General features: G+C 39.5%; 1 protein-coding gene and 1 long non-coding RNA gene across 2 annotated transcripts in view; one reads left to right on the top strand and one right to left on the bottom strand.

The window, feature by feature from the left end:
• CFAP91 (cilia and flagella associated protein 91) overlaps positions 1 to 27,233 on the top strand; it is a 97,580-nt gene that overhangs the window by 47,883 nt on the left and 22,464 nt on the right. The window contains exons 7-14 of the mRNA XM_025874815.2: positions 2,558 to 2,735; positions 6,691 to 6,848; positions 9,127 to 9,309; positions 10,551 to 10,693; positions 19,302 to 19,418; positions 21,028 to 21,099; positions 22,839 to 22,985; positions 24,253 to 24,474. Coding sequence (XP_025730600.1) covers positions 2,558 to 2,735; positions 6,691 to 6,848; positions 9,127 to 9,309; positions 10,551 to 10,693; positions 19,302 to 19,418; positions 21,028 to 21,099; positions 22,839 to 22,985; positions 24,253 to 24,474 — 1,220 coding nt within the window. The remainder of the gene's footprint in view (positions 1 to 2,557; positions 2,736 to 6,690; positions 6,849 to 9,126; positions 9,310 to 10,550; positions 10,694 to 19,301; positions 19,419 to 21,027; positions 21,100 to 22,838; positions 22,986 to 24,252; positions 24,475 to 27,233) is intronic.
• On the bottom strand, positions 8,367 to 22,836 carry LOC141373000 (uncharacterized). The gene is made up of 2 exons (XR_012378604.1): positions 22,762 to 22,836; positions 8,367 to 9,038 (listed from the first exon to the last, which is right to left on the bottom strand). It is a non-coding gene; the product is annotated as an uncharacterized lncRNA (long non-coding RNA).

A 27,233-nucleotide genomic window follows, 5' to 3' on the forward strand; every position in this document is an offset into this window, starting at 1 on the left:
TTTATTTAGGTTGAAATAAACTATACAAAATTGATTTTCTTCACCAAAAATAACAGCAATATTTTCTGTATTATTCCTAGATAAACCACAAAACACTTATTTTTGTAGGTTTTCCAGGTTTTGTTTATAAATCAAGACGAGGCAATAGATATAGTCATGGAAAAAGACAGAGGAAAACAGACAAATCAGTTGTCAGTATCCATGGCCTCTGATCCTGTCTTGACCATGAACAGAGGTGTTCAACATAAACCTGCTAAAAAGCTTATGAAGACGTAGGTGTTCTACATACACTTGCTAAAGAGCTGATACCTCTATTTTTAATTTTTTGAGGAACCTCCATACTATTTTGCATAGTGGCTGTAGCAATTACATTCCTGCCAACAGTGTACTAGAGTTCCCTTTTCTCTATATCTTTGTCAGCATTTGTTATCTCTTGTCTTTTTGAAAACAAGTATCCTAACAGGTGTGAAGTAATATCTCATTGTGTTTTTCTTTTGTAGTTCTCTGATAATTAGTGATGTTGGGTACCTTCTATGTACCTGCTGGCCATTTGTATATCTTCTTTGGGAAAATGTCTATTCAGGTCCTTTGTCCATTTTTTAATTGCATTATTTTGGTTTTTGCTATTGATTTGTAGGAGTTCCTAATATATTTAGGATATTAACCCCTTATCAGATATATGGTTTGAAAATATTTTTTTCCATTCCTAGGTTGCCATTTCATTTTGTTGCTCATTTCTTTTGCTGTGCAGAAGCTTTTTAGTTTGATGTCCCATTTGATTTATTTTTGCTTTGTTGTTTGTGCTTTTGGTGCCATATACAAAAAATCATTGCCAAGACCAGTATCAAGAAGATTTTCCCCTGTGTTTTCTTCTAGGAGTTTTACATTTAAGTATTTAATCCATTTGAAGTTAATTTTTATGATTGGTGTAAGTTAGGGATTCAGTTTCACTCTTCTACATGCAAATATCCAATTTTTCCAGCCCCACTTATTGAAGAAAGTATCTTTCCCCCATTGAGTATTCTTGGCTCCCTTGTCAAATATTAGTTGACTATATCTGGGTTTATTTCTGGGCTCTTGATTCTGTTTCATTGGTCTATCTGTTTGGTTTTTTGCCAATACTATTTTGTTTTGATGACTGTAGCTTTGTAATATAGTTTGAAGCCAGGAAGTGTGATGCCTTCAGCTTTGTTCTTCTTTCTCAAATTGCTTTGGCTCTTCGGGTTTTTTTTTGTTTTTTGTTTTTTTTTATGGTGCCATATGAATTTTACAATTGTTTTTTCTATTTCTGTAAAAAATGTCATTGGGATCTTACTAGAGATTGTATTGAATCTGTGGATGACCTTGTGTAGTATGTATATTTTAACAAATTAATTCTTCGAATCCATGAACATGGAATATTTTTCCATTTAATTTTGTCATCTTCAGTTTCTTTCATCAATATTTTATGGTTTTTAGTGTATAGATCTTTTACCTCCTTGGTTAAATTTCTTCTTCTTCTTATTATTATTTTAAGGTTTCATTTATTTATTTGAGAGAGAGAGAGAGAGAGAGAGAGAGAGCGCATGAGCCGGGTGGGGAGGGGTAGGAGGAGAGGGAGAAGCAGACTCTCCACTGAGTAAGGAGCCCAAGGGAGGGGCTCGATGCCAGAACCCTGGGATCATGACCTGAGCCGAAGGCAGATGCTTAACTGACTGAGCCACCCAGGTGCCCCCCTATTTTATTATTTTTGATTCTATTATAAATGGGATTATTTTCTTTGTTTTTTAGGTAGTTCATTGTTAATATATAAAAACACACTGATTCTTGTATGTTGATTTTATATCCTGCAACTTTATTGAATTCATTTGTTAGTTCTAACCATTTTTGATAGTCTTTATAGTTTTAAAATCATGTTATCTGCAAACAGAAACCATTTTACCTCTTCCTTTTCAATTTGGTTGACTTTTATTTCTTCTTTGCCTGATTGCTCTGGGTAGGACTTCTAGTACTATGTTGAATAGGAGTGATCAGAGTAGGCTCTTGTTTTGTTCCTGATCTTAGAGGAAAAGCTTTCAACCTCACTGTTGAGTATGATGTTAGCTGTGGGCTTTTCTATATAGTTTATTTTTGTTTCATTTCTCTAACAGAGAGGGAGTATAGAGTAGTAATAAGACCACAAGGGTCAGATTGCAATGTTCAAATCCTGATATCTACCAGTTACCAGCTGTGACCTTCTGTAAGTTATTTTGATATTTCCTTGCATTTCAAAATATTGATTTGCCTAATATAGGACATTCCAAGGTATGATTATTCAGTAGTCACGTGATATTCTTCAAATACTGTCTAGCATGTTATGTGCAACTAAAATGTCTTCTGGCTGAATAACTAACAAGAGGCAGTACAGGGCACAGATAACAAGCCGTGAGGCACATCAGGAGGATGTTTGCTAATACCATTTCGTCTTGTCATAACCCTTGAAGTTCAAGAGGACAGGGACTGAAAGGGAATAAATTAAATGCCGAAAGGTACATGAGTTTGTCCATATGTTTCTAAAGTGCTTTGCTTCATCTTCCAGGTCGAGGGCTCCCGGCAGGACAAGCTGAGGTTGAGATGATAGAACGTGCCCGGGAGAAGCGTGCTTGGGAAGCCACTCTCCCCTGTCTGGGGGACACCTCGCAGTTTGAGAAGAGGAGGAGGATGATGAATGCGATGGAGAGGAAGGAGTGGGCCTTCAGAGAGCAGGAGATTGAAAGGTAAGTTCTAGATTACCCAGACAGCTGCACCTGTGCTGGTGGAGTAATGTAAATACTTTTTATCTGTAAAGCATTTTCCCAAATGTATGGGTTTAAAAGCAGCCTTCTACCTATAGAGATAGAAAGTTGGGTTTCTGGTTCTTTTGGGAATAATAGCTCTATAATTTTCTCTCTAACGATATAAAAATTTATAGTGCCCTCTTTGTGTGTAAAGTTAAGCATGGAACCCAGATGTGAAGAATTCCTCAAAACATCTGTGATTCTTCTCTTCCCTTTTCTCTTTAAAGAAATTCTAGACTATCACAGAATCCCACTGAAATGCCTTTTTTTTAAAGATTTTTAAAATTTATTTGACAGAGAGAGTGAGCACAAGTAGAGGGAGCTGCAGAGGGAGAGGGAGAAGCAGGCTCCCCACTGAGCAGGGAGCCCGATGCGGGGCTCGATCCCAGGACCCTGGGACCATGACCTGAGCTGAAGGCAGACGCTTAACTGATTGAGCCACCCAGGCGCCCCTGAAGTGTCTTTCTTTTTAAAAAATTTTTAAACTATAGTTCATTAACATACACTGCAATATTGGTTTCAGGATTGGAATTCAGGGGTTCATCACTTACATAGAACACCCACTGCTAATGACAAGTGTCCTCCTTAATCCCCATCACCCATCTAGCCCATCCCCTGACCACCTCCCTGCATCAACCCTCGGTTTGTTCTCCATTGGTAAGAGTCTCTTATGGTTTGCTTCCCTCTCTCCTTTTTCTTTCCCTTTCCATATGTTCATCTGTTTTGTTTCTTAAATTCTACATGTGAGTGAAATAATATGGTATTTGCCTTTCTCTGACTGACTTATTTTGCTCAACATAATATACTCTAGCTCCATCCACTTTGTTACAAATGGCAACATTTCATTATTTTTTCATGGCTGAGTAATATTCTCGTGTGTGTGTGTGTGTGTGTGTGTGTGTGTGCGCGCGCGCGCGCGCGCACGCGCCATATCTTCTTTATCCATTCATCAGTCTTTCAAACTGACCCCTTCTGTTCATTCCCAGTGCCACTCTGCCTGGGCCTAGGCCCGCTGCATATCCATCAGCCTCCTAGCTAATCCTCTTATTCCTCCTGGTGTTGGATTCACCGTCAGGACACCTTGGGTTCTAGCTACAGCTAATGGGGCATTTTCTATTTAAAAGACAAATTGTGGAATTCCTAAATTAAGAGATGAGCTCACAGTGCATAAATAACAATATGCTGAGGTACTTCTGGTTTTCAAGCATTTAACTAATGTATTTTCAGTAATGAGGCTGTCCTTGGAATGTGTGGAAAGGATGAAAACCTCAAAATTATAACTCCCTAGCAATAAAGAAAGGAAAGGAAAGGGGCACCTGCGTGGCTCAGTTGTTGGGCATGTGCCTTCGGCTCAGGTCATGATCCCAGAGTCCTGGGATCGAGCCCCGCATCGGGCTCCCTGCTCAGGGAGCCTGCTTCTCCCTCTACCTGCCACTCCCCCTGCTTGTGTTCCCTCTCTCGCTGTGTCTCTCTCTGTCAAATAAATAAATAAAATCTTTAAAAAAAAAAAAAGGAAGGGAACTTGATGAGGTTGTCCTTTGTCCTAGGCTGAGCTGAGGCACTTCACTGCTCATAGCAATGCCACCACAGCCCCTGACAGTGTGCTTACACAAAAGAAAGAACCAAGACAGAGACTCAGCGTGGTTCTGAATTCAAAATATGTTTATCTTTTTACAGCACCTTCTATTAACCTTGAATCCAGACTGTGTGATGTTTTGGTAAAAGCTTGCAATTAAAGAATGCAAAGTAGATATCGGGTGCCCAATTCCGTCTGTAGAAAATTAAATTTATTGCTGCAATTTGGAAAGATATATTCTTATCAGAAGGGCATTAAAAACATTTAAAATGTTTCTGGCTAGTTCTGTTTGGGGTGGGTGGAGATTTGGGAAAATTATTGCAAGAAGGTTGCCTCTGAGCTGGTTGTTGAAGGGTGAGTAAGAAGCCATCAGGTAGATAATATTAGTGATGATGATGATGATATTCACAGAGCGTGTTAAATTGCAGAGTGCTTACTATGTGCTGGAGCCATGTTCTAAGCCACTAGTTCTCAAATTGTGGTCCACAAACCAGCAGCATCAGCATTACCTTGGAATTTGTTAGAAATCCAGATTTTCAGGCACCATCCCAGACCTACTGAGTCGGGTGGTCAACTCCAGATTATCTGATGCATGCTCAACTGTTGTACCATGTTGTATACATTAACTCATCTAATGCTCATGACAACCTTATGGGATAGATACGATTATGTCCATTTTATGACTGAAGGAATTGAGGTAAGTGATGAATTTGAGAATGAACCTAGGATTTCTAAGTCCAGAGAGAAGGGTGACTATTGGTTTGTGGCTTATTTTTAAAAAAAGACCTGTTTCTCCATATTCACTTTTCACTACTTCCGCACCCTCCCCAGTATGTTTGCTTTGAGAAGCTCCACCAGTATGACATGTTAGTTCTGTCTCTAGTCCTTTGAGTTGAACCTTCCTCTGCTGAGGCCTCACTTTTCCCTTGTCTATGTGGCAAATCTCAATCCTTGTTTATCCTCAAGACTACAGAGTTAATGGCCTCCTGTAAAGAAGCCTTCCCCACCTTCCTGGATCCACTGGGAATAGTGCTAGACATAGATGCTCTGTCATTTCTTCTCCCACAGTCTTCATTCTTCTGGCCTGGTATTTATCTCCTTGTCTTATAAAATGCTAGTGGATATGCCTGCTCCAATAGAACAGTGCTTCTTGAGAGAAGGTGTTTTATCTTATTCATCATTGTTTGTTTCCTACCTGGCATTTGGTGAGCACTTAATAAATATTTGACAAATAAGTAGCTGAATAAATTACTCTATGAATTTTTAAGTAAGATTAAAATGTTCAATTGTCTATTTTAGGAAGGAAAATCTTGACAGCTGTGTGGAGCAAGATCGGAAGGAGAGACTAGATTAGCAACTAGAGTCCAAGTTAGGAGAGGGATGATAAAAACATGAGCTAGGGAATGGATGCAAGAAGTGTTTTAGAGGAGGAATTGTTAGGGGAGGGAAGAAGATGTAAGAAAGGGTAGATTTCTGGGGGAACAAAATGAGTGGGGTTTTTTCTTGAAGTTGTCAAGGGATAGCTAGAATTTCAGGTAGACAGGAATTCTGGTTCAGAAATACCTGGGCCGGAGGTACAGATTTTGAAGTCATGTGTACATCGGTGTATACACATGAGCAAGGTAGCTAGCTCTAGGAGAACAAGCTAAAGGTAAGCGGAAGGGAAACGAAGATTGACTGGATGTCTGTATGCACCAGACATTGGCATTTTCACATTTATTCCTTAAAATATCATGCAGTCTCATTTTCTCTTCACTCATATTACTTAACTCCCCAGCCAATACCTGTGGGCCTGGAACCATGCACAAACATCTTGTTCATTTAGGCCCATCTGCCTGGAGAGCCCTTTTATTTACCTGGCATACTCTTCTTTGCCTTTCAGAACTATGCCCATACATATTCCTTTTTTTTTTTTTTTTAATTTTATTTATTTATTTGACAGAGAGAAACACAGTGAGAGAGGGAACACGAGCAGGGGGAGTGGGAGAGGGAGAAGCAGGCTTCCCGCTGAGCAGGGAGCCCGATGCGGGGCTCAATCCCAGGACTCTGGGATCATGACCCGAGCCGAAGGCAGACGCTTAACGACTGAGCCACCCAGGCGCTCCATACATATTCCTTTTATAGAGAGACTCACTATTGGGTTGCCTCCCCCAAACACCCAATCCACTTGTCATACTTTTGCCAGAGCAGTCTTTTTAAGTACATGAATATGATACCAGCCCCAAAAGAGGATCCTGTTTATGGCAGGTGTTTCCCTTCTCTCTAGTAGAACACTCTAGGATACCAAATAGGTCTTTATGTTTGGTGATTTACTTAAAGACTGCAGGAGATTCGCCTGGAAATTCTAAAAAAGCTGCTGAGAAAGCGCGATGAGAATCAAAACGAAGTGAACATGAAGCACCTGAATGCCCGATGGTGTCAATTACAGGAAGCAAAGGAGGCAAAATTGTCACGGATTCAGCACACACATGTATCAGGTAATGGTGTAATATGAACAGTGAAGAGAATGGGAGGGTTGGCTTTGCTTTGAATCTTTGATCAAACCTGATTTAGATATAATTCTCTTGAGTAAAGGAGATGAATTATTTCTCAAAAGTAGAAGAGTGGAAGAAAATTCCTCACTAAGAAAGCCAAGTAATGATGTTCTAACAGGTAGTCAAGTTATTGACATTATGGGGTGAGTGTGTGTTTGTGTGTGGGGCGGGGTAAGTGTAAGGGGTTGGGCTTCCCATATTCATAGGTTGAAGTCCTGGATGGAGAGCCCTATTTCTCAACCTTTTTTTTTTTTTTGTTATTGCTCTTAAATGAGACATTTAGACATCTTTTCTCCTGCTCACCCCCTTCCATGAAATTTTAATACCATGGATATACTATTTATCTGTTTATGTACTCTATCTGTACACAGAAAAAGATCAGTCAGTGTATGATTAAGAATGACTATATAAAAATTTTGAATTAAAATTAAAAAAGGGGCATCTGCATGGCTCAGTTGGTTAAGTGTCTGACTCTTGATTTCAGCTCAGGTCATGATCTCAGGGTTGGGAGATCAAGCCCCACATTGGGCTCCTCAGTGGGTATGGAGCCTACTTAGGCTTCTCTCTCACCCTCTCCCTCTGCCCCTCACCGCCCCTCACCTCTATCTCTCTCTCAAAAAAATAATAAAAATTAAATTAAAAAATTTTAACTTATTAGTATTTAACTTTATAGTTTTATTTGCTTAGTAACTTTTAATTAATTTACTTATAAAATTGTAATGTATCAATTATATGTGCAAATTAGCAATTTCTATGCATGATAATCACAGTATTTTAAAAAATCAAATTTGTTATTTTTCTAGCAAAAGTAGAACAATTATAAAACTTCCTTAAAATTATTCTCAGTGAACTTAACTTTTAATGTTTTCTTGATGTGAGAAAATAACTTTTAACTAGATGCTAGGTATGCCTAGATCTGTAGATACTGTCAACAATTTCTTTTCAATACTTCACAGTACTAACGATGGGTTGACTAGCTTGCTTATTTTATTATTATTACATTTTTTTATTAATTCCTCCTGTCCCTCTCTCCTGCCCTCTGGGATCGGTCGCCTTCCAAATAAACTACCTGACACATGCCTTTGTCTCAGGCTCTGCCTTTGAGGGAACTAGGCTAAGACAAACCTCAAATGTCACTTCCTCAGGGAGGCCTTCAAGACCCCCCCCCCATAAGTCGGATGCCTGTTATCTGCTCTGACTTATATGCCCCTGAACTTTTTGTGTGTGTGAGAAATTAACTTTTAACTAGCTGTGAGATATGCAGTTAGATATTGTCAACATTTTTTCATTTCCATACTTGATATAACTAATGGTGAGCTGACTAACTTTTGTAGCTAAATAACAAACTGAGGGTTGCTGGAGGGGAGGGGGTTAAAGGAGGGCACTTGAGGTAATATGCAACTGATGAATCACTAAATTTTACCTCTGAAACTAATAAAAAAAGAGATAAATAACAAAATGTAAACTATTTTTATTTAATTCCAAAACCCCAAGTCACACACAAAAGCATGGAGAATCAAACATAAATGCCCACAAGGCAGCAGTGGTGCCTGCAGCCGCCTCTTACAATAAGACTTTGCCATCCCACAGTATGATTTTGCACCCATTGGGAGTGCACAGTGTGGAGCCTTCGAACACGGTGGCTCTGTGATAGGACTGAAAGAAAAGGAGCAGGCGGGGAGGTAGGAAGCATGACTCCTTAGATGAGTCAACTCCAGTGTGCACAGCTGAGCCTTTTCCCTCTGACGGCCGAACAGTTCTGAAAGTTCTAAGTTGGGATATATTATGTTTTATTCCGTTGTTAGCCAAGATGGAAAGAGATTATTGAAGAACCTGTAGTCTTCCCTCCCTTGCAATTATTTTCCTAGGAGAAAATAATTCTCCAAATCTCTACTGGCCATTTTGGTTACTTTGAGTTTCTTTCATTAGTTTGACAAGCTCTTACTGAATACCCCTTCTTGCCTCAGAGCTTGGAATGCACTTATAAAAGATTTTTGATGAGTACCAACTGAGGATGCTAATTGACTCAGCTTCTGTCACTCCCACTTGTCTCATGATGCTCTGGGCCACACAGATGACAGACCTGGCTGCAGTGAGTGGTCATCATGAAATTCATTCAGTTCAGTAGCTTCCCTGTGAATAAAAGTAGAACTGGTTTATTATTATGCATTTATTCAGAACAATACTTTGAAGATAGTCACAGAGGTATGTTTTATTCTAGCAATCAGAAAACTTGTGGGAAAGGGAAAGAATATAGAAGGGAAGTTGGAGAGAAGGAATATCATCAGGGATTATTGTGATTATGCATCACAGGTCTATGGACCTCTGTCTCGTCTTGGTCGTTTCCCTGACAACAATTCAGAGGACTTTGTGGTAAAAAACCACTATCTCAACACCTATGAAGGTAAGCAATTTACATAATTACAAGTCCAGTATAAGAGGAGTATTGAAGTACTAGAAGGGAAGTCTTAGATTAAAGGCTAAATAGCAAATAATATTTTCAAGAGAAATAGCAATGAACACATTTAATGTTATTAATATGAGTTCATACAAATCAATAAAAACTCCTAAGACCCAAGTAAATAAATGGATATACTGGGGCACCTGGGTGGCTCCATTGGTTAAGCTGCTGCCTCCGGGCCCAGGTCATGATCCCAGGGTCCTGGGATCAAGCCCCACATCGGGCTCCTTGCTCAGCAAGGAGCCTGCTTCTCCCTCTCCTCCCCACTCATGCTTTCTCTCGCTGTTTCTGTCTCTCATTCTTTCTCAAATAAATAAATAAAATCTTAAAAAAATAAGTAAATGGATATACTGTATAACAATATAGCAGTGTTTAGCTACTAAATATTTAAACATGTTGTGTCACTAATAATTCCTCATTTCACAAAAATGAAACTGAATAAACTTTTATACCAGGTTTACAAAGTAAGCAAGGAATATATCATGAAATCAGTCTTTAAGAAATGCTAGAAAACTAGTGGGCAAGAAAATGGATAACTAGGGGATACATTTATGGATTCATGGATTCATGGCCAAGATGATGAATTGATGGTGACAATGTTGAACCTGTAGCTCTGGCTGATCATCTCCAGAGCACGGTATGATAAATTGGCGTATATCAATTATAGAATGGTGGTCCCATGTGTCATATGATCACTCATTTTCTGTTGGCTATTATCATAGAACTTATTACTTTTGTGTAGGGAAATATTTAATTAGAATGCATTTCTTGGGGCACCTGGGTAGCTCAGTCAGTTAAGTGTCTGCCTTCGGCTCAGGTCATGATCCCAGGGTTCTGGGATCAAGCCCTGCATTGGACTCCCTGCTCCGTAGGGAGTCTGCTTCTCCCTCTGCCCCTTCCCCTGCTTGTGTGCTCTCTTTCTCTCTCTCTCTCTCAGATAAGTAAATAAAATCTTTAAAAAAAAAAGAATGCATTTCTCATTTTATGGTCTAAATTACTGAGAATATGAGTTAATTATGCAAAAATTTGCTTTATACTTTGGGGCCACATCAATTATGTGAACTATATCTTATCAATAATTCTAAATGAAACCACTTGGCAAATAGCTACTAAAATTAACAATATGCCTTCAAAGCGCTAAATTTAATCACTGAATACTAAAATCATGTACTTCCTTCCTGTAGGATTAGTTGAACTTGAGTCATGTCTCCCAGATTTTGTGACACAACCCCGAATCAGACCTCCAAAGCCAAAAGTCGCTACCACGAAAGCTGGTTTTCTCAAGAGGGCAGCAAGGATGGACCATGAGTTGGCAGAGGTTCATAAGGTATGATGCTTATTCGTAGACAAGATGCTGTTAGTGGGACTTTCTCGCAGTGAAATACTACATCTCCAAAACTGCAATGTCCAGTAGTTCTCAACACATAACTCTACATCTTTTCTCCTCTCCAGATTTTTATCTTCTGGAAGTTGCCAGTGCTATGTTGAACCAATGTTTTTTCCCCTCATTTCAAACCATAGGAAAATCTGTTGGAGGCTCTTCTCCCCATTTGCAGAAGACATGTTACTTCCTAAAAGTGGTTCTGACTTTGGATCTACATAATAAAATCTGACACTACATTGAGGTGTAGCAAGTTTCTAGTGTTGGGAATTACTGCTGGTTTTAATAGTATAATAGGCCTCATTTTTTCCCTTTTAGATTTATTACCAGAGCATCAGGAAGAAAGGGAGTCACGTTCAAGTCCTCTCTAATCTGGTTTAAAGCTCAATTAAATGAGAAAGTGCAGTGGTTATCCCCATGAAACAAATACACAGCGTCCACCAGCTGTGCTTGCTTCCCTTTTGTTAATTGGACTATAGGTATACAGACTCTAGAATTCATGATTTATGATCACGCTGCTCAGTCTTTAGCATGCATCAGAATCACCTAGAGGACTTGTTAAAACACATGTTGCTGGGCCCAACACTCAAAGTCTCTGATTCAGTAGGTCTGGGGTGGGGCTGGAGTATTTACAATGTGTTACAAGTTTCTAGGTAATGCTGATCTGCAGGAACTACCCCTTGAGACTCACTGGTTATGACATAATCTCATCACTGGTCCATGAATTTGTTTTTCAGTTGGTTTTAGTAATAGAATAAGAATCCACGGGAGCCCATACTCATATAAAAATTAGGACCTTGGGGCACCTGGGTGGCTCAGTTGGTTAAGCGTCTGATTCTTGATTACAGCTCAGGTCATGATGTCTACTGGGCATGGAGCCTGCTTAAGATTCTCTCTCTTCCTTCCTCTGCCCTTACCCACCCCGCAAGGCACGTGTGTGCTCTTTCTCTCTAAAAAAAAAAAAAAAAAAAATAGGACTTTGACAATCATTCATGTATATCTTTGTGGTTCTTTCCCACCTCATCCCCCTCTCCATTTACCCATTCTGAACTCAGTGTTCATTATTCTCACTTTCTGTAAGTTTTTTTTCAAATACACTTTATTAGGGTATGGAAGTTCTCTTCTATTCCTAATTTACTAAAGCTTTTAATCATGTGTTCATGCTGAATTTTAGCACACGTTTTATCTGTTATCTATTGAGGTAATTATATATTTTTTCTTTTTAAAATTATTATAATAAGGAACATTTATAGTTTCTGGGGGTTTTTTTGTTTTTGTTTTACAAACAATCTGTCCTTACATACTGGGGTGTACCTAATTTGGTCAAGGTGTTTTATTTTTAATACACTGTTGGGTATTAAGGAGGGCACTTGTGGGCGCCTGGGTGGCTTAGTTGGTTAAGCAACTGCCTTTGGCTCAGGTCATGATCCTGGAGTCCCTGGATCGAGTCCCACATTGGGCTCCCTGCTTGGCAGGGAGTCGGCTTCTCCCTCTGACCCTCCCCCCTCTCATGTGCTCTCTCTCTCAAATAAATAAATAAAATCTTTTTTTTTTTTTAAAAAAAAAAGGAGGGCACTTGTTAGGATGAGCATGTGTGTTATATGTAAGTGATGAATCACTAAATTTGACTCCTAAAACCGATATTACATTATATGTTAACTAGAATTTAAATAAAATTTGAAAAAGAAAAAAAAATATGTTGTTGGATTTGATTCACTAATATGTTTTTCAGAATTTTGATTCCATATTCATGAGTGAAATGGCCTTATTTTTCTTTCTTATTTTGACTCCGTATGGCATTGGTGTCAGAGTTATGCCGGTCTTCTGAAATGACTGCAGAGTATTCCTTCTTTTCTACTTTTGAAAAGAGTTTAAATAAGTTTAAGATGATCTATTTCTTCAGTTTGGTAGAATATTCATATTAAAATTATCTGAGACTGATGTTTTCTTCATGGGAAAATTCTAACTACTCCTTCAGTTTCCTTACTACTTACAGAACTGTCTGCATTATTTTGGTAAATTACATTTTCTTTCTTATTTTAATTTCTTTTTTATTATTTTTATTTTTTTAGGGAGGGAGAGAAGAGGGGGGCTGGAGAGGGGCAGAGGCAGAGGAAGAGAGACAAATCTTAGGCAGGCTCCATGCCCAGTGCCGAGCCCAATGCGGGGCTCAATCTCAGGACCCTGAGATCATGACGTGAGCCAAAACCAAGAGTTGGACACTTAACCGACTAAGCCAACCAGGTGCCCTGGTAAAATACATTTTCTTTTTAAAGTTTATTGCACCTAACTTTTCATATTTTTGACATATGGTTGTTGACAGTATTATTTAAAATCTTTTTAGTGTTTGTGGTATCTATAATCATGCCTACTTTTTTCATTCATAATATTATTTATTTGTGCTTTCATTCTTTTTCTTATTGTTTTACTGGAGGCTTATTAATTTTCTTGGTATTGTTTTTCCAAAGAATGAAATTTTGACTTTGTTGGTTTTTTCTACTACATATATTTTTTCAGTTGCAGTCACTCCCATTCATATATATCTTTCTTCTTTTTGTTTTGTACTTCTCTTCCTAACTTAAAGTAGACATGTAGCTCATTAATTTTCAGGCACTCATCAGTTTTATAAAAGTATTGAAGGGTAAGCATTTCCTTCAAAACACGGATTGTGGTATAGTCCATTAGTTTTGATATGGACTGTTTATCAATATTAGTATCTAATTTGTTTTTAAAGATTTTATTTATTTATTAGAGAGAGAGAGAGAGAACACAGCAGGGGGAGTGAGAGAGAGAGAAGCAGGCTTCCCACCGAGCAGGGAGCCCGATGCGGGGCTCCATCCCAGGACCCTGGGATCATGACCTGAGCCGAAGGCAGACGCTTAACGACTGAGCCACCCAGGCACCCCTAGTATCTAATTTTTTAAAACATCTGTTATGGTTCTTGAACCTGTATTTAAGTTTTTAAATTTCCAAATATGCAGGAATTTTAACTCATTTTTAAGAATTTATTTATTTGACAGAGAGACACAGTGAGAGAGGGAACACAAGCAGGGGGAGTGGGAGAGGGAGAAGCAGGCCTCCTGCTGTGCAGGGAGCCTGATGTGGGGCTTGATCCCAGGACCCTGGGATCATGACGTAGCCGAAGGCAGACACTTAACGACTGAGCCACCCAGGCGCCCTAAGTTTTAACTCATTTTTGAATTAACTCCTAACTTCTTTACTTTGTGGTCAAGGATCCCTATTCTTTGAAACTTAGTGAGGCTTGTCTTGTGAACTAGTATATGAGTTTACATATAAAATAATCTAAGTCCACCTTCAAATAATACTCTCACTTTACATGCAGTGCAGGTCCCTTATAGCAGATTAGTCCCCATTCATCCCTACTGTCCCTGTGGCATTGCTGTCATTCACCTCATGGATCCATATGCTATAATAGCCCAATACATTCTTACTCTCATTGCTTTAACAGTTATATTTTGGATCAATTAAAAATAAGAAAAAACAGTTTATTTTACTTCATTTATTCTTTCTATGCCACTGTTCCTTTCTTTATAGAAATGCAAGTTTCTGACCTATGTCACTTTGCTCTGGCCTAGAAAACTTGTTTTACCATTTATTATAGGGAAGGTCTCCTGGCAATGAACTCTCTCAGTTTTTGTCTCAGGAAGTCTTTATTTCTCCTATATGATTATTTTAAGGTATAATTCACATACCATTAAAATCACTGTTTTAAAATAAACAGTTCAGTTGCTTTTAGTATACATATACACAAGATTGTTCAACCATCACCATTATCTAATTCTAAAACATTCTCATTATCCTGAAAAGAAACCACATACCCAATAGGAGTCACTCCCAATTACCTTCTTCCCCCTAGCCCCTGGCAACCACTAATCTTTCTTTTTCTCAATTTGCCTATTCTGGACATTTCATATAAATGAAATCGATGTATGGCCTTTTGTGTCTGCTTCTTTAACTTAGCATGTTTTCAAAGTTCATGTTGTAGCAGGTACCTCATTACTTTTTATGACTATATGATAATTCCATTGTGTGGAATTATCATATAGTCATAAAAAGGATATATCACATTTTGTTTACCTGCTCATCAGTTGATACAGTTGGTAGAAATTTGAGTTGTTTCTACTTTTTAACTATTATAAATCATGCTGCTATGCACATTTGTGTACAAATTTTTGTGTGGACATAAGTTTTTCAGTTCTCTTGACTCTATACCTAGGAATGGAATTCCTGGGTCACCAGTTAATGGTTTTTCTTTTTGAGGAACTGCTAGACTGTTTCAAAAGTGTCTACACTGTTTTACATTCCCACCGGGAATGTTCGAGGAATGTGATTTCTCCGTATTTTTGCCATCACTTATTACTGCCCATCTTTTTTATTATAGCCATCCTAGATCACCCAGTGAGATACCTGGGTGGTATCTCACTGTGATTTAGATTTGCATTTGTCTAATGATTAATGAGTTTTAGCATCTTTTTCATGTGCCTTCCAGTCATTTGTATATCTTTTTTTTTTCCTTAAGATTTTATTTATTTGAGAGAGAGAGCGAGCACGAGTCAGGGGAAGGGACAGAGGGAGAGGGAGAAACAGGCTCCCTGACGCAGGACTCGATCCCAGGACCCTGAGATCATGACCTGAGCCGAAGGCAGATGCTTAACAACTGAGCCACCCAGGTGCCCCAATTGGGTGGTCTTTTTATTGTTTATTATAGACATTACTTTTAATGTCTATTGTTGAGTTGTAAGAGTTCTATATATATTCTGAGGACAATACTGATGTCAGATATATGATTTGCAGATTTTCCTCCCATTCTGTGGGATGTCTTTTTACTTTGATAGTATCCTTTGAAACAGGTAAGTTTAAGATTGTGATCTTTTCAGTTTTGAATAATGATTTTATTGTGTGTAGAATTCTAGGTTGGTCGGGGTTTTTTTCAACACTTCAGATTTCACTGTACTCTGCATGAATGGTTTCTTTTAAGATTTTATTTATTAGAGAGAGAGAGAGAGAATGAGCAGGGAGAGAGGCAGAGAGGGAGGAGGAGGGAGAAGCAGACTCCCCACTGAGCAGGGAGTCTGATGTGGGGCTTGATTCCAGGACTCTGAGATCAAGACCTGAGCCAAAGGCAGAGGCTTAACTGACTGGGGCAGTCAGACATCCCACATGGATGGTTTCTCACTAGAATTCCTCTGTAAATTTTATCTTTGTTCCTCAGTAGCTAAGGTGTGTTTTCTCTCTGGCTTCTTTCAAACTTCTCTGTCTTTGGTTTTCTCTAATATTATATGCCTGAGGTGTTTTTGTTTGTATTTTGTTTTGTTGTTTTTTAAGGTCTTGCTTGGTGTTCTCTAAGCTTTCTGGATCTGTGGGTTGGTGTTTGTCATTACTTTAGGAAAGTTTCCAGCCATTATTATTTCAAATGTTTATTCTGCATTCTCTCTTTCTTCTCCATCTGGTATTCCAGTTACACCTATTACTCCTTTTGATATTGTCTCACAGTTTTTGGATGTTTTGTTCTATTTCTTTGTTTCTCTTCTTTGCATTTCAGTTTGGGAAGTTTTTATTGACATATCTTCAAGTTCCTGGATTCTTTTTTTATCTGTGTTGAGTCTACCAATGAGCTCATTGACAGCATTCTTCATTTCTGTTATAGTGTTTTGACTTCTAGCCTTTCCTTTTGATTCTTTGAGTTCTATCTCTGCTTTCATTACTCATTTGTTCTTGCATGTCATCTACCTTTTCCATTAGGGCCCTTAACATATTAATCATTGTTGTTTTAAATTTTCTGATAATTCCAACATTTATGTCATATCTGACTCTGGTTTTGATGGTTACTTCTCTCTTTAGACTGTGGTCTTGTTTTGTTTTTTTCTTGCGTTTGGAATGCCTTTTAGCTTTTTTTGTTGATAGCCTGACATCTGTTATCAAGCAGTAAGAACAGAGGTAAATAGGCTATAGTGTGGGATTTATATTGATCTGGCTAGATGTTGGGCTGTGCTTAATGTTTGTTGTAGCTGATATTGTCAGAGGATTCACATTCTTTTATTGTCCTTGTTTTTATCTGTCCTCTTGGCTTTGGGATGAGATGCCATTATATGGAGTCTGTCAGTTTGGAATATTGGTTTGAATTAAAGAGAGTCATTAAACATTAGGTTTACGTCCAATGTATCTGCTTAGTCTTATGGTTACATTATTTTGAGAATCCAGACTCACAAAAATATGAAGATACAGGTGATATAAGTCTTAAAAAATACTGTATGAGCTATGTCATAGTAATCATGGAAGAGAAATATCTAGAATAGTATAAAATAATTTCCACAGTACAGTATTTTCAGGCTATTCTTGGTATAATTTAGGTTGGAATATATTTTTGAAAAATTATTAAATTGCTTATGTCCTAAAGCAGATTAAAAGAGTGTACCAATGAGTTCTTTCTTCTGTTTATGAAAACCATGGATTGAACTCAGTTGCCTAACCTGTTTGTCTTTTAAGCATGTTAAAATGTATTGTTTGGTAACAGCATTTCCTTGATATTCTCATATTCATTCATATTACCGACCCCCCCACCTCTCTCTCTGAGAACTTTACCTTTCAAGACAATAAGATTGAAGGAATTCTCAAACATTTTTATTTGTTGGTTTATTATACTTTTCATTGGACTTCTTGATCAAACATTTTTCTTGTAACTGTGAAAATCCAATTGCTGTTTTTCAAAATTTAAATTGTTTCTTTTATATTTAGAATTTATTTACTGACTGGGAAAAATATCCACATAGTTCAAAATTCATGAATTATACAAAAGTATTAAATGTAAATCTTCTGTCCCTGTCTCTCAGCTATGCAGTTCCTTCTTTGGAGGAAACCAGTGTTTTTTAGTTTCAGATCTTTCCTTCCAGAGATATCTTACAAGCAAATATATTTGTATCTATAGATCTCTCTATACAAGCAAATATATTTGTATCTATATATTTCTCTATATGTAGAGATATGCACATGTGTATGTATATATTTAGAAATATATAAAAAAATACAAATACCTGTAAGTATCTTCTTAAACTTTTTTACACAAATGTTAATATATAATACACACTGTTCTGTATTTTTATTATTGTGCTTCTATTATTTAATATATCTTGGAGATCATCCCATAATTGTGTTACATCATTTTTTTTGCACGATGTGTCATCATATAAATGTACCACATCTACCCAGTTCCCTCTTGATGGATATTTGTATTGTCCCAACTTTTTTGCATCAAAAATAATGCTGCATTGAGTAATCTTGTTTCCATATAATTTGGTACATGTATGAACATATCTAGAAGAAGATTCCTAGACATGAATTGCTGGCCCACAATATACCTGCATTTATAGTTTTGATGGCTACTGACAAATTTTCTTATATAAGTGATGTACTAATTGCTGAATGTGTGAGAGTGCCTGTTTTCCCAGATCCTTACCAACATATTATGAATGATTGGTCTTGAAATGGTTTCATGTGGTGCTCTTCAGGGCAAGGCATTCAGGAGATGCCAGAGTTTAGAATTATTAGTTTTTAGACTGCTGCTGCTTCCTGGTGATTCAGTAGCCATAGTTATTGTAGGGCTGGTCTATATTAGAGCTGTTATGTATTTGGTGTCGGTTTTATTTTGTAGAAACTCAGGGGTTCTGTTAAAACCACAATAATTTCTTGTGGTTTCAAATTTTACTCCACTTGCCTATTTTTTATTAATTTCAAGTTTTGGCTTAGTACTTATTTTATCACTTCTCTCTGCTGTCTTTCTAGACTAATGTAAAACTAATGTAAAAATTATATGATGAAAAACATGATTCTAAAGTATGATCTTTAAATGACAGAGACCAGACTTTTTTATATTTTTAAGTTAAAAGTATTTCCCTATGGATGAAAATAGAACTAATGAACAAAACTTTATGTCATATATAATTTGGGGGACTTTTGGTGATCAAAGGTAAAATCAATAAAAATGTATGTTGAAATCAAAACACACACACACACACTCTTTCACAAGGAAACAAGTTCATTTTCAGAAAACGTGAGGTGCAGGCCTTCATGGTCAAAGGAAAGCTCTTTCTTCACTAGGAGACAGTTGCCATTTAATGCTCCTCAGTTCCATACCAATATTTCCGTCATTTGTGGCACAGGGAAATTTTCTATTGCCCAGGCACTTATTTTAAACAGCTTATTGGTTTTTGTGGAGGAATAGGAGTTGGGGGTTTTGCTTGCATACACGCAACAAAAGCTTTTAAAATCTCAAAAAAAATTTTGTATAAATCCTCCAAATCTTTGATTAAAATGGATAAACCTAGCTTATGTACCCAGTTTATTCAATGTTAGCTGATGTTTAGGGAGTATCATACCATCCCTTGGGGCATACAGGCACCCAGTTTTGGCCTTTCTCAAACTGTCCTAGCATAGCCATAGTGAAGATTATTTCTAATCGATATTCAATCCGTGGCCTAGATCGAGTAGTGGAAAAAAATACAAAGGTAATAAATGACGCTAGTTGGTGTTATTCCAGGCAATATTGGATAAGAAGAATAGAGTTCTTGAACCAAAGAAAGTTCTGCGCTTTCTTGAAAGAAAGGCTCTACCTCAACCTCGGCTTCCAACTCCAACCTTGGAAATGAGTTCCAATGTAAGTTTGAAACTTTATTTGAAATGCTAAATCCAGTATTGCTGTCTGTTTATTCTTATACTTTGGGCTAAAAACAAACCTAATTTAATAGGGTTACCTTTTCAAGATCTGACTTACATGGCATTTTTTCTTATGCTTCAAACATCAGACACACACAAATAAGCAAAATGAAATCTTCCTAAGAAAAATAGGCATCAGAAGGTAATCCTCATGCATGTCAAATAAAAAAAGACCGAATGATGATCAGTTACCATAACCATCTTGCCACATGGGGAGGTGGCTATGACAGCTGGAGTCAGAGAGGAGTGAAGTGCCAGAGATGTCATGAGGACAGGCTGGCTTCTGAGATAGACTGGCTCCAAGAGTTCACCCTGACCAGGGTCATACCTTACCTTCATAGATCTCCAAACTCAGTTTGGGCAAGGTACCAGAGTCAGTCAGGATTTAGGACAGATTTGGACTAGACAGCACCCCCCCCCCCCCCGCCTCCAAGAAACTGCTAGAGATGCCACAGTACAGATGTACTGCTTGACAGAAGGATAACTACCTGCCTGGTAGATGAGGATATTCTTCTTAGCAGCCCTTCTTCTCAGCCCACTATCTCCCAGTATAGGGCAGTTCTCACAAGACGCCAGATCCTATTGAGAATGTTGTGCTTTGTCAGAGGGAGGGATGTTGACAGGAGATCTCACTAGCGCTCCTGAAGGGTCCACCTGTGTGGAGACATTGCTCCAGTACTCCCACTGACTGACCAGTATGTGCTTCTGGACATCCCCCTTTCTAGACTTTGTGCCAGTCACTCCCTGTGGTTAACACATTGTCTTGCATGTGTTTATGCTATTGATTTCTGTTGCTTTCTTTCGCATTCAGAGCCACTTTAAGTTGATTTGCAGGCTCTGCTTTCTGCTTTTGACACATAGTTACTTAAGGTGATTTTTGTAGATGGTTAATCTTGTCCATTCTGATTTTACCAGCTTACCTAAATTCTGTGAGAAGCACCTTACTCTAGACTCTGACACAGGCTAGCTGTATTCCTTGTCTACTCGTGATTAAACATGAAAAAACTATTGCAAAATGGATGTTATAAGCAATACTTGTTGCTTCAAGAAAGATTTTACTGGAAAGGAGTATAGAAAAATGAAAATGGCTTAATTTGTAGGGATAGAATGAATTTTTTGCTTTTAGTATGATTTTTTAATGATGTCTTATGATAAAAAATTTTAGCAATACAATAAGTAACATTTAAAATACTGTATGTTCAATGAGAGTGTAGGCCTTATTTATTTCTCTTTAAATCTTTCTGGTATCTAGCACAGTCTCTTTTGCTTGATCTAAGTCTTCAAAAAACTATTTGAGGGGCGCCTGGGTGGCTCAGTTGGTTAAACGACTGCCTTCAGTTCAGGTCATGATCCCAGGGTCCTGGGATCGAGCCCTGCATCGGGCTCCCTGCTCCGCGGGAAGCCTGCTTCTCCCTCTCCCACTCCCCCCACTTGTGTTCCCTCTCTGTCTCTCTCTCTGTCAATTAAATAAATAAAATCTTAAAAAAAAAACTATTTGATGCTGACCGCTGCTCTTCTCAAGCTGCTTGGTTCTTACTTTGTTCTTTTAGGAAGAAGAAGATACAGAGATGGCTGTGATCTACCTTCAAAAGTTACTCCGGGGAAGAGTCGTTCAGAACACGGTGTGTAGGGTCCAACCACTGGTCCTGTGCTTCTCCTTTGAGAATAGATTTATAGGATGCATATGTACTTGGTTCCTTGGGGTGAATTCCCTCTTGCACCCTGCTGTCTGATGGAACTATATACTCTTTTTTTTTTTTTTTTTAAGATTTTATTTATCTGACAGACACACAGTGAGAGAGGGAACACAAGCAGGGGGAGTGGGAGAGGGAGAAGCAGGCTTCCCGCCAAGCAGGGAGCCTGATGCGGGGCTCGATCCCAGGACCCTGGGATCATGACCTGAGCCGAAGGCAGACGCTCAATGACTGAGCCACCCAGGTGCCCCTGGAACTATATACTCTTGAATTACCTACCCATTCCCTTCTACTGTCATAGTTTGTCCAAGTGGGTGCCCGTGTCAAGGAGAGAAAGGACCTGCCTGCTGTTTGTCACAGTTGTAACCAAGGCAAAGTGAAATTAGTACCTTCCTTAGAATCACTAAATCCACCACTTTTCTTACCTGAACTTGGACTTATTTTAAAAAAGTTCATTTATTTAAGTAATCTCTACACCCAACATGGGGCTTGAACTCATGACTGCCTGAGATCAAGAGTTGTGTGCTCTACCGACTGAGCCAGCCAGGTGCTTCTGAATTTTGACTATTAAGGCATCACAGACCAAGCGGATTCCCTAACTTTCCACAAAGTCATAATTATTTGAGTTTGTGTATAGCTAGCAATACCTGAATAATAGATAGCTAAGTAATACTAACTAGAGTTTTGAACCCATACCATAAGCTCACATTATATATTCTTTGCTTTACATATATCATCTCATTTTTTCCTATCAGTTACCCATTTTTTTTAAAGAATTTATTTATTTGAGAGAGAGAATGAGATAGCATGAGAGGGGAGAGGGTCAGAGGGAGAAGCAGACTCCCTGCTGAGCAGGGAGCCTGATGTGGGACTCGATCCCGGGACTCCAGGATCATGACCTGAGCCGAAGGCAGTCGCTTAACCAACTGAGCCACCCAGGCGCCCCTATCAGTTACCCATTTTATAGGCAAGCGATGTGAGTCTGAGATTATATTACCTGGTAGCAAATTCAACTCTGGTCTTCCTACACTTATCTTAGCCAAAAGGCCGAGAAGCGATCAACTCTGGTCTTCCTGACTGTAAAGCCTTCGCCACATTATTTGTGCAAGCACACTTCAATTTTAAAATGGACTGATTACAAAGCACCAGCAAAAAAAATTTTTTTTCTTCTTATACAGCTGGAACTCATAAGAGACTCAGTTATAATTAGTATGTCCAGGGAAGCTGGGTGAGCATCTTGTGTTCAGCATTATTCTCTACTCTTCTTGAGTATTTCCCCAGTAAAAATGTCACAACACATTACGTATTACAAACCAGGGGCAGATCTCTTGGTAGAGAAAGCATGGCTGTGAAAAATACCATCCTCGGGTGTCTTAGGGAAGGAGCACAGAAGATGAAGGGGAGGGTCTAGTTTCTTAATATGACCCTAGAGTAACTGCTTTGTTTTTGAGAGGCATTTTGAGAAACCGAGTAAACAGCTGCTAAGTAAACTCTTCCTCCACCTGAGCAGCGGGAGAACTCTCAGCTCTGGGGAGCACCCCTGCTCTGGCGCGAAGGCAGAACCGAACCCCCCGTTCGCGAGTGCCTCACCAGTCACTGCATGAGTCCTAGAGGCGCACACAGGGGATGCCAACTCGCAAGTCTCTTTCTGATTTGATTTGATACAGATGTTTGAAGGGAAGGAGAAGCGACTGGAGTTGATCCAGGAGCTGCGCACCAGCCACGCACTGCAAGAGGATGACAGGCTGCTGAAGAAAGCCGAGAAGCAAGTGACTCTGGCCTTACAGCGGCAGAGGAACTTGCACGAGCACAAGGTTCTTTCCTGTTCTTTCTCGTTGTGTTGTCTCCCCGGATTTTTATTCTTGCACAAGCGGCAGTATCACAACAGTAAATGAAATGACAAAAACACCCCCCAGGCCCATCACTCTGTCACAGCCGGCATTTTTAAACAGTGCTGCCTCAGTGCAGAATTGGAATGGGGTGTGCCCTCGCTGAACTGAATATGAACTCAACTGAGGGAGCTTGTGATCCTGAGACAAGGAGAGAATCCATAAATGTGAGGCACTCTTAGTGTGGCCCTTTCTTTCCACCTCCCCCATCATATAAGTAAAGCTGAACTTTGTGGTTAGGAAGTATGTGTGGGCTGGGAGGAGGCGAGGGAGGATATTGGGGCTAACGTCCACACTTGAATGACGGTCCCACACGGTAGCCTCACCACCTTTGAGACCTATGTGGGTTTCCTCCCTTCAATACAAACCAGAGAAGAACCCAGCATGGCAAGAACTGCCAGGGCTGAGGGAGCATATGACTGGGAGAAGGACCCTTTCCCTTAGACCTGAGGATAGGAAAAGGAACAAGATGAAGTTGCAAAGGATTCAATCTTCTTAAAACACTTTTATTCTCCATGTGTCAAAGCCAGGACAGATGGATCCATAAATAGATACTGTGGCTTATTCCTGCCAGAGAACTCCAGGCCCCAACTTTACCTCAGTGATTACATAGACCTGTAGGCTTTTTCCTGCTCTGTTTCAAAGATACTTCTTAATGACTTTGAAGTTATTTAAAAGAATATAGTACCACAGTTTTCTACTTTCATGCTATTCAAGATCTTAGAATTCCCCAAACTTGTGTGAAAGGACCAAGCATTAAAAAATTAAAAGGTGTCACGAGTGAATTTCTAGAAGACTCTTTTATTGAACTCCAGAAAAAATTTTTAATAAAAACCTTGACATTTCCCTTCATGTCTGGGAAGATAGAAGTACCTTCTGGATAAAAATGAAAGAAGAAAACCAATTTGTGTGGATATTAACAAATGTTTTGCTAAATCCCCCTCATAATTTGAGGGCTGTAATCTGTCAGTGACTGAGCGATCCACTTTCTCATGTCTAAGTTTGTATCGTAAGTTTTCTTAGTAAGAGCCCTTGGGATGACGCCAACCTAGTGATAATATTCCTAATAAACACTAAGTGCATTCTGAAAGTGAAGTGATTGTCACAAGTTCTGGGTAATCCAGCATCCCTCCTTATACATCCCCATGCTTAGCAGAATTTGTATCCTTGAAAATTTACTATTATTTTTAAGGTCTCACTGGTTGAAAACCATTTGGCTGGACTGGAAGGAAGGGCGCTGGCGGACATGTTTGACTTCCTGTCCAAAGAGCTGGTGAGACTGCAGGAAGAGAGGAGGATCCATGCTTTTGCCATGCTGGCCGAGCGGCAGCGGAGGATGCGAGAAGCTGAAGAGAGTGGTCGGCGCCAAGTCGAGCAAAGGCGGCTGCGGGAGGAGGACCAGATATTTAAAGAGGCAAGTGGGGGCGCAGCTGGATGTCTGGGAGCTACTTGTAAGGAGCCACATCAAAGCAGAGGGAACTCATGATATGAAATGGCACTTGTTTTTGTTTTTCATTGTGTTCTACAAATATGTACTGAGTTCCTACGATATGCTAGGCACTGTGGGATACTTCGGAGGGGAGAAACCGGACATGGTCCCTTTTCTCCTGGAGCTTAATTACTATTTAACATGCAAATATGTGTAGAATTAGAAAATATAGTAAGTTTCCTGAAGCAAACAGGTGGGCCCCAGTGACACATTTTAAACAGGTTACTCTGCTTGCTGTGTGGAGAACAGGCTGGAAGGAGGACAGAGTGGAAACAAGGAGATCAGGAAAGAGGCTGTGGAAGTGGTTAAGGTCAATGAGAAACAGGAAGAAGTCAAGGAAGATGTCCAGTTTCTGGCTTAAGCAACTGGGGAGATGATAGTACTGTTTTTTGATGTGGGAAAGCAGAGCATGGAATTAATTTAGGGGCAGGGCTGGAATCAGGAATTTGATTTTTATTAGGTTCGAGACATTCTAGTGGAGGTGTCATTTCAGCAGGTGGATCGACAAGATGGAATTTAGAAGAGAGGTTTTGGCTAAAGATATAAACTAGAGCACCAGGTTAGTAAGTTGGAATTCTGACCAAGACATAAGGGGTATGAAATTCCAAAGTGAGCAAGATGTAAGTTCAGAGGAAGTTCAAGGAGCTAGTAATATCTCAAAGCACTCCCCCTCATCAAGAATATAAAAGCGCAAGTGTTAAAATTGGCGGGGATTTATGAAGAAGATTCCTTTAAAGGGAACTGTGCTATGACTACCCATCCTACTCCCCAACACACACACCAACACACACACACCAACACACACACACCAACACACACACAACCAACACACACACAAACCAACACACACACCAACACACACAACCAACACACACACACCCACACACACACACCAACCAACACACACACCAACACACACACACAACCAACACACACACAAACCAACACACACACCAACACACACACACAACCAACACACACCAACACACACACCCCAACACACACACACCCCAACACACACCAACACACAACACACACACACCAACACACACCACACACACACCAACACACAACACACACCAACACGCACACCAACACACCAACACGCACACCAACACACCAACACGCACACCAACACACACACCAACGCGCACACCAACACACACCAACACAACACACCGACACACACACACACCAACACACACACAACACACACACACCAACACACACACACACCAAAACACACCCAGAGGTTGGTTTCTTTTCCTGTAGTCATTGGCGAGCTTGATATGTATTCTTTCAGTTAGGGTGTCTAACCCCCTAAGAATGGGGAGGAGGGGAGCTGGGCCAGCTGGCTGCTTTGGAGGTGGGCACAGATGAGGCCGTATGGGTGGCTAGCACACCCAGAATATGTCAAGGCAAAGGCTGTGTGGGGGTCTCCCCTGGACCAGATGTGGGCCACACGGGAAAGAGAGATAGAACCAACCTGGACCTTAAAAAATTTCCTGTCCAAGAGGGCTGTCTGAATTGTTATGTGTGGATACTCAGTTTAAAAAAAAAAAAGCGTCCATTTGAGATCTTCTTACTTGATCTGCGATTTTCAGGATTTACCCAATTCTTATGGAATTAGGATTGATTCATGAATATTATTTGTTGTGTGTGTGTTTCAAGTTTTTTTTTAAACCAAACAGATTGCTCTCCCTCTACATAGATTAAGAATTTTTGAGTTACATATGGTCAGTGGCAGATCATCTACAATGTGTAACAGTCTATAATTCATATTCTAGCTATTTATGATTGCATACTTAGGAAAACTGTAAAGAAAAGGGAATGTTTACCATAAAATCATGACAGTAGAAAGGATCTGTGGTCAGGAAAAACCCATAGCAGCCTTCTAGAATTCTAGCAGTGGCTGCATGGGTACTGGCTTTCCCCTAATTCAGTGCATAGTACATTTCTCACTGTGCACTTTTGAAAATGTGTGTTCTAGTTCACAGTTTCAGAAAGCTTAAAAAAGCAGGAGTCCAGGGTATGATAGTTCCAAAATTCATCAGAGACTCAGGATCCTTCTAGCTTTCCACTTTTCTGTTCTTAAGGCATGGCCCTCATGGCAGTTTAAGATGACTTCTGATGCTCCAGCATTATGTCCCCATGAAATGAGAAGTGAAAAGAGAAAAAAAGAATAAGCTAGGTTTCTCCCTTTAAGAATGCTTTCTAGGTGCATGTGAGTGGCTCAGTTGGTTAAGTGTCCAACTTTTGATTTCAGCTCAGGTCATGATCTCAGGGTTGTGAGATTGAGCCCCGCCTCGGGCTACACGCTGGGTGGAGCCTGTTTAAGATTATCTCTCTCCCCGACCTGGTTGTGCTCTCTCTCTTAAAAAAAAAAAAAAAATCCTTTCTAGAAAGTGAACAGATGACTTCTGCCTGTACTCCCTCAACCAGAACTATGGTTACTAGGAAATGTAATCCTTATTCTAGACATGTGTTGGCGCAGCTAAAACTCAGGGGCTCTGTTACAAAGAGGAAGGAGAGAAAGGACATTGGGAAATACCTCTTAGTTTCTGCCACAGTTGGGTAGTTTGACCAAGTCACATTGCTGGAAAGAACAAAGCCAGGATCCAAAATAGGGTTATTGCCTGAAGCCCCTGATCTTTCTGCAGTGTTGTATTGCCCACCCTAAGTAA

Source organism: Callorhinus ursinus, unplaced genomic scaffold (assembly GCF_003265705.2).
Source record: "Callorhinus ursinus isolate GAN/ISIS: 27379988/994484 unplaced genomic scaffold, GSC_fseal_2.0 scaffold1, whole genome shotgun sequence".
Classification (NCBI taxonomy): Eukaryota; Metazoa; Chordata; class Mammalia; order Carnivora; family Otariidae; genus Callorhinus; species Callorhinus ursinus.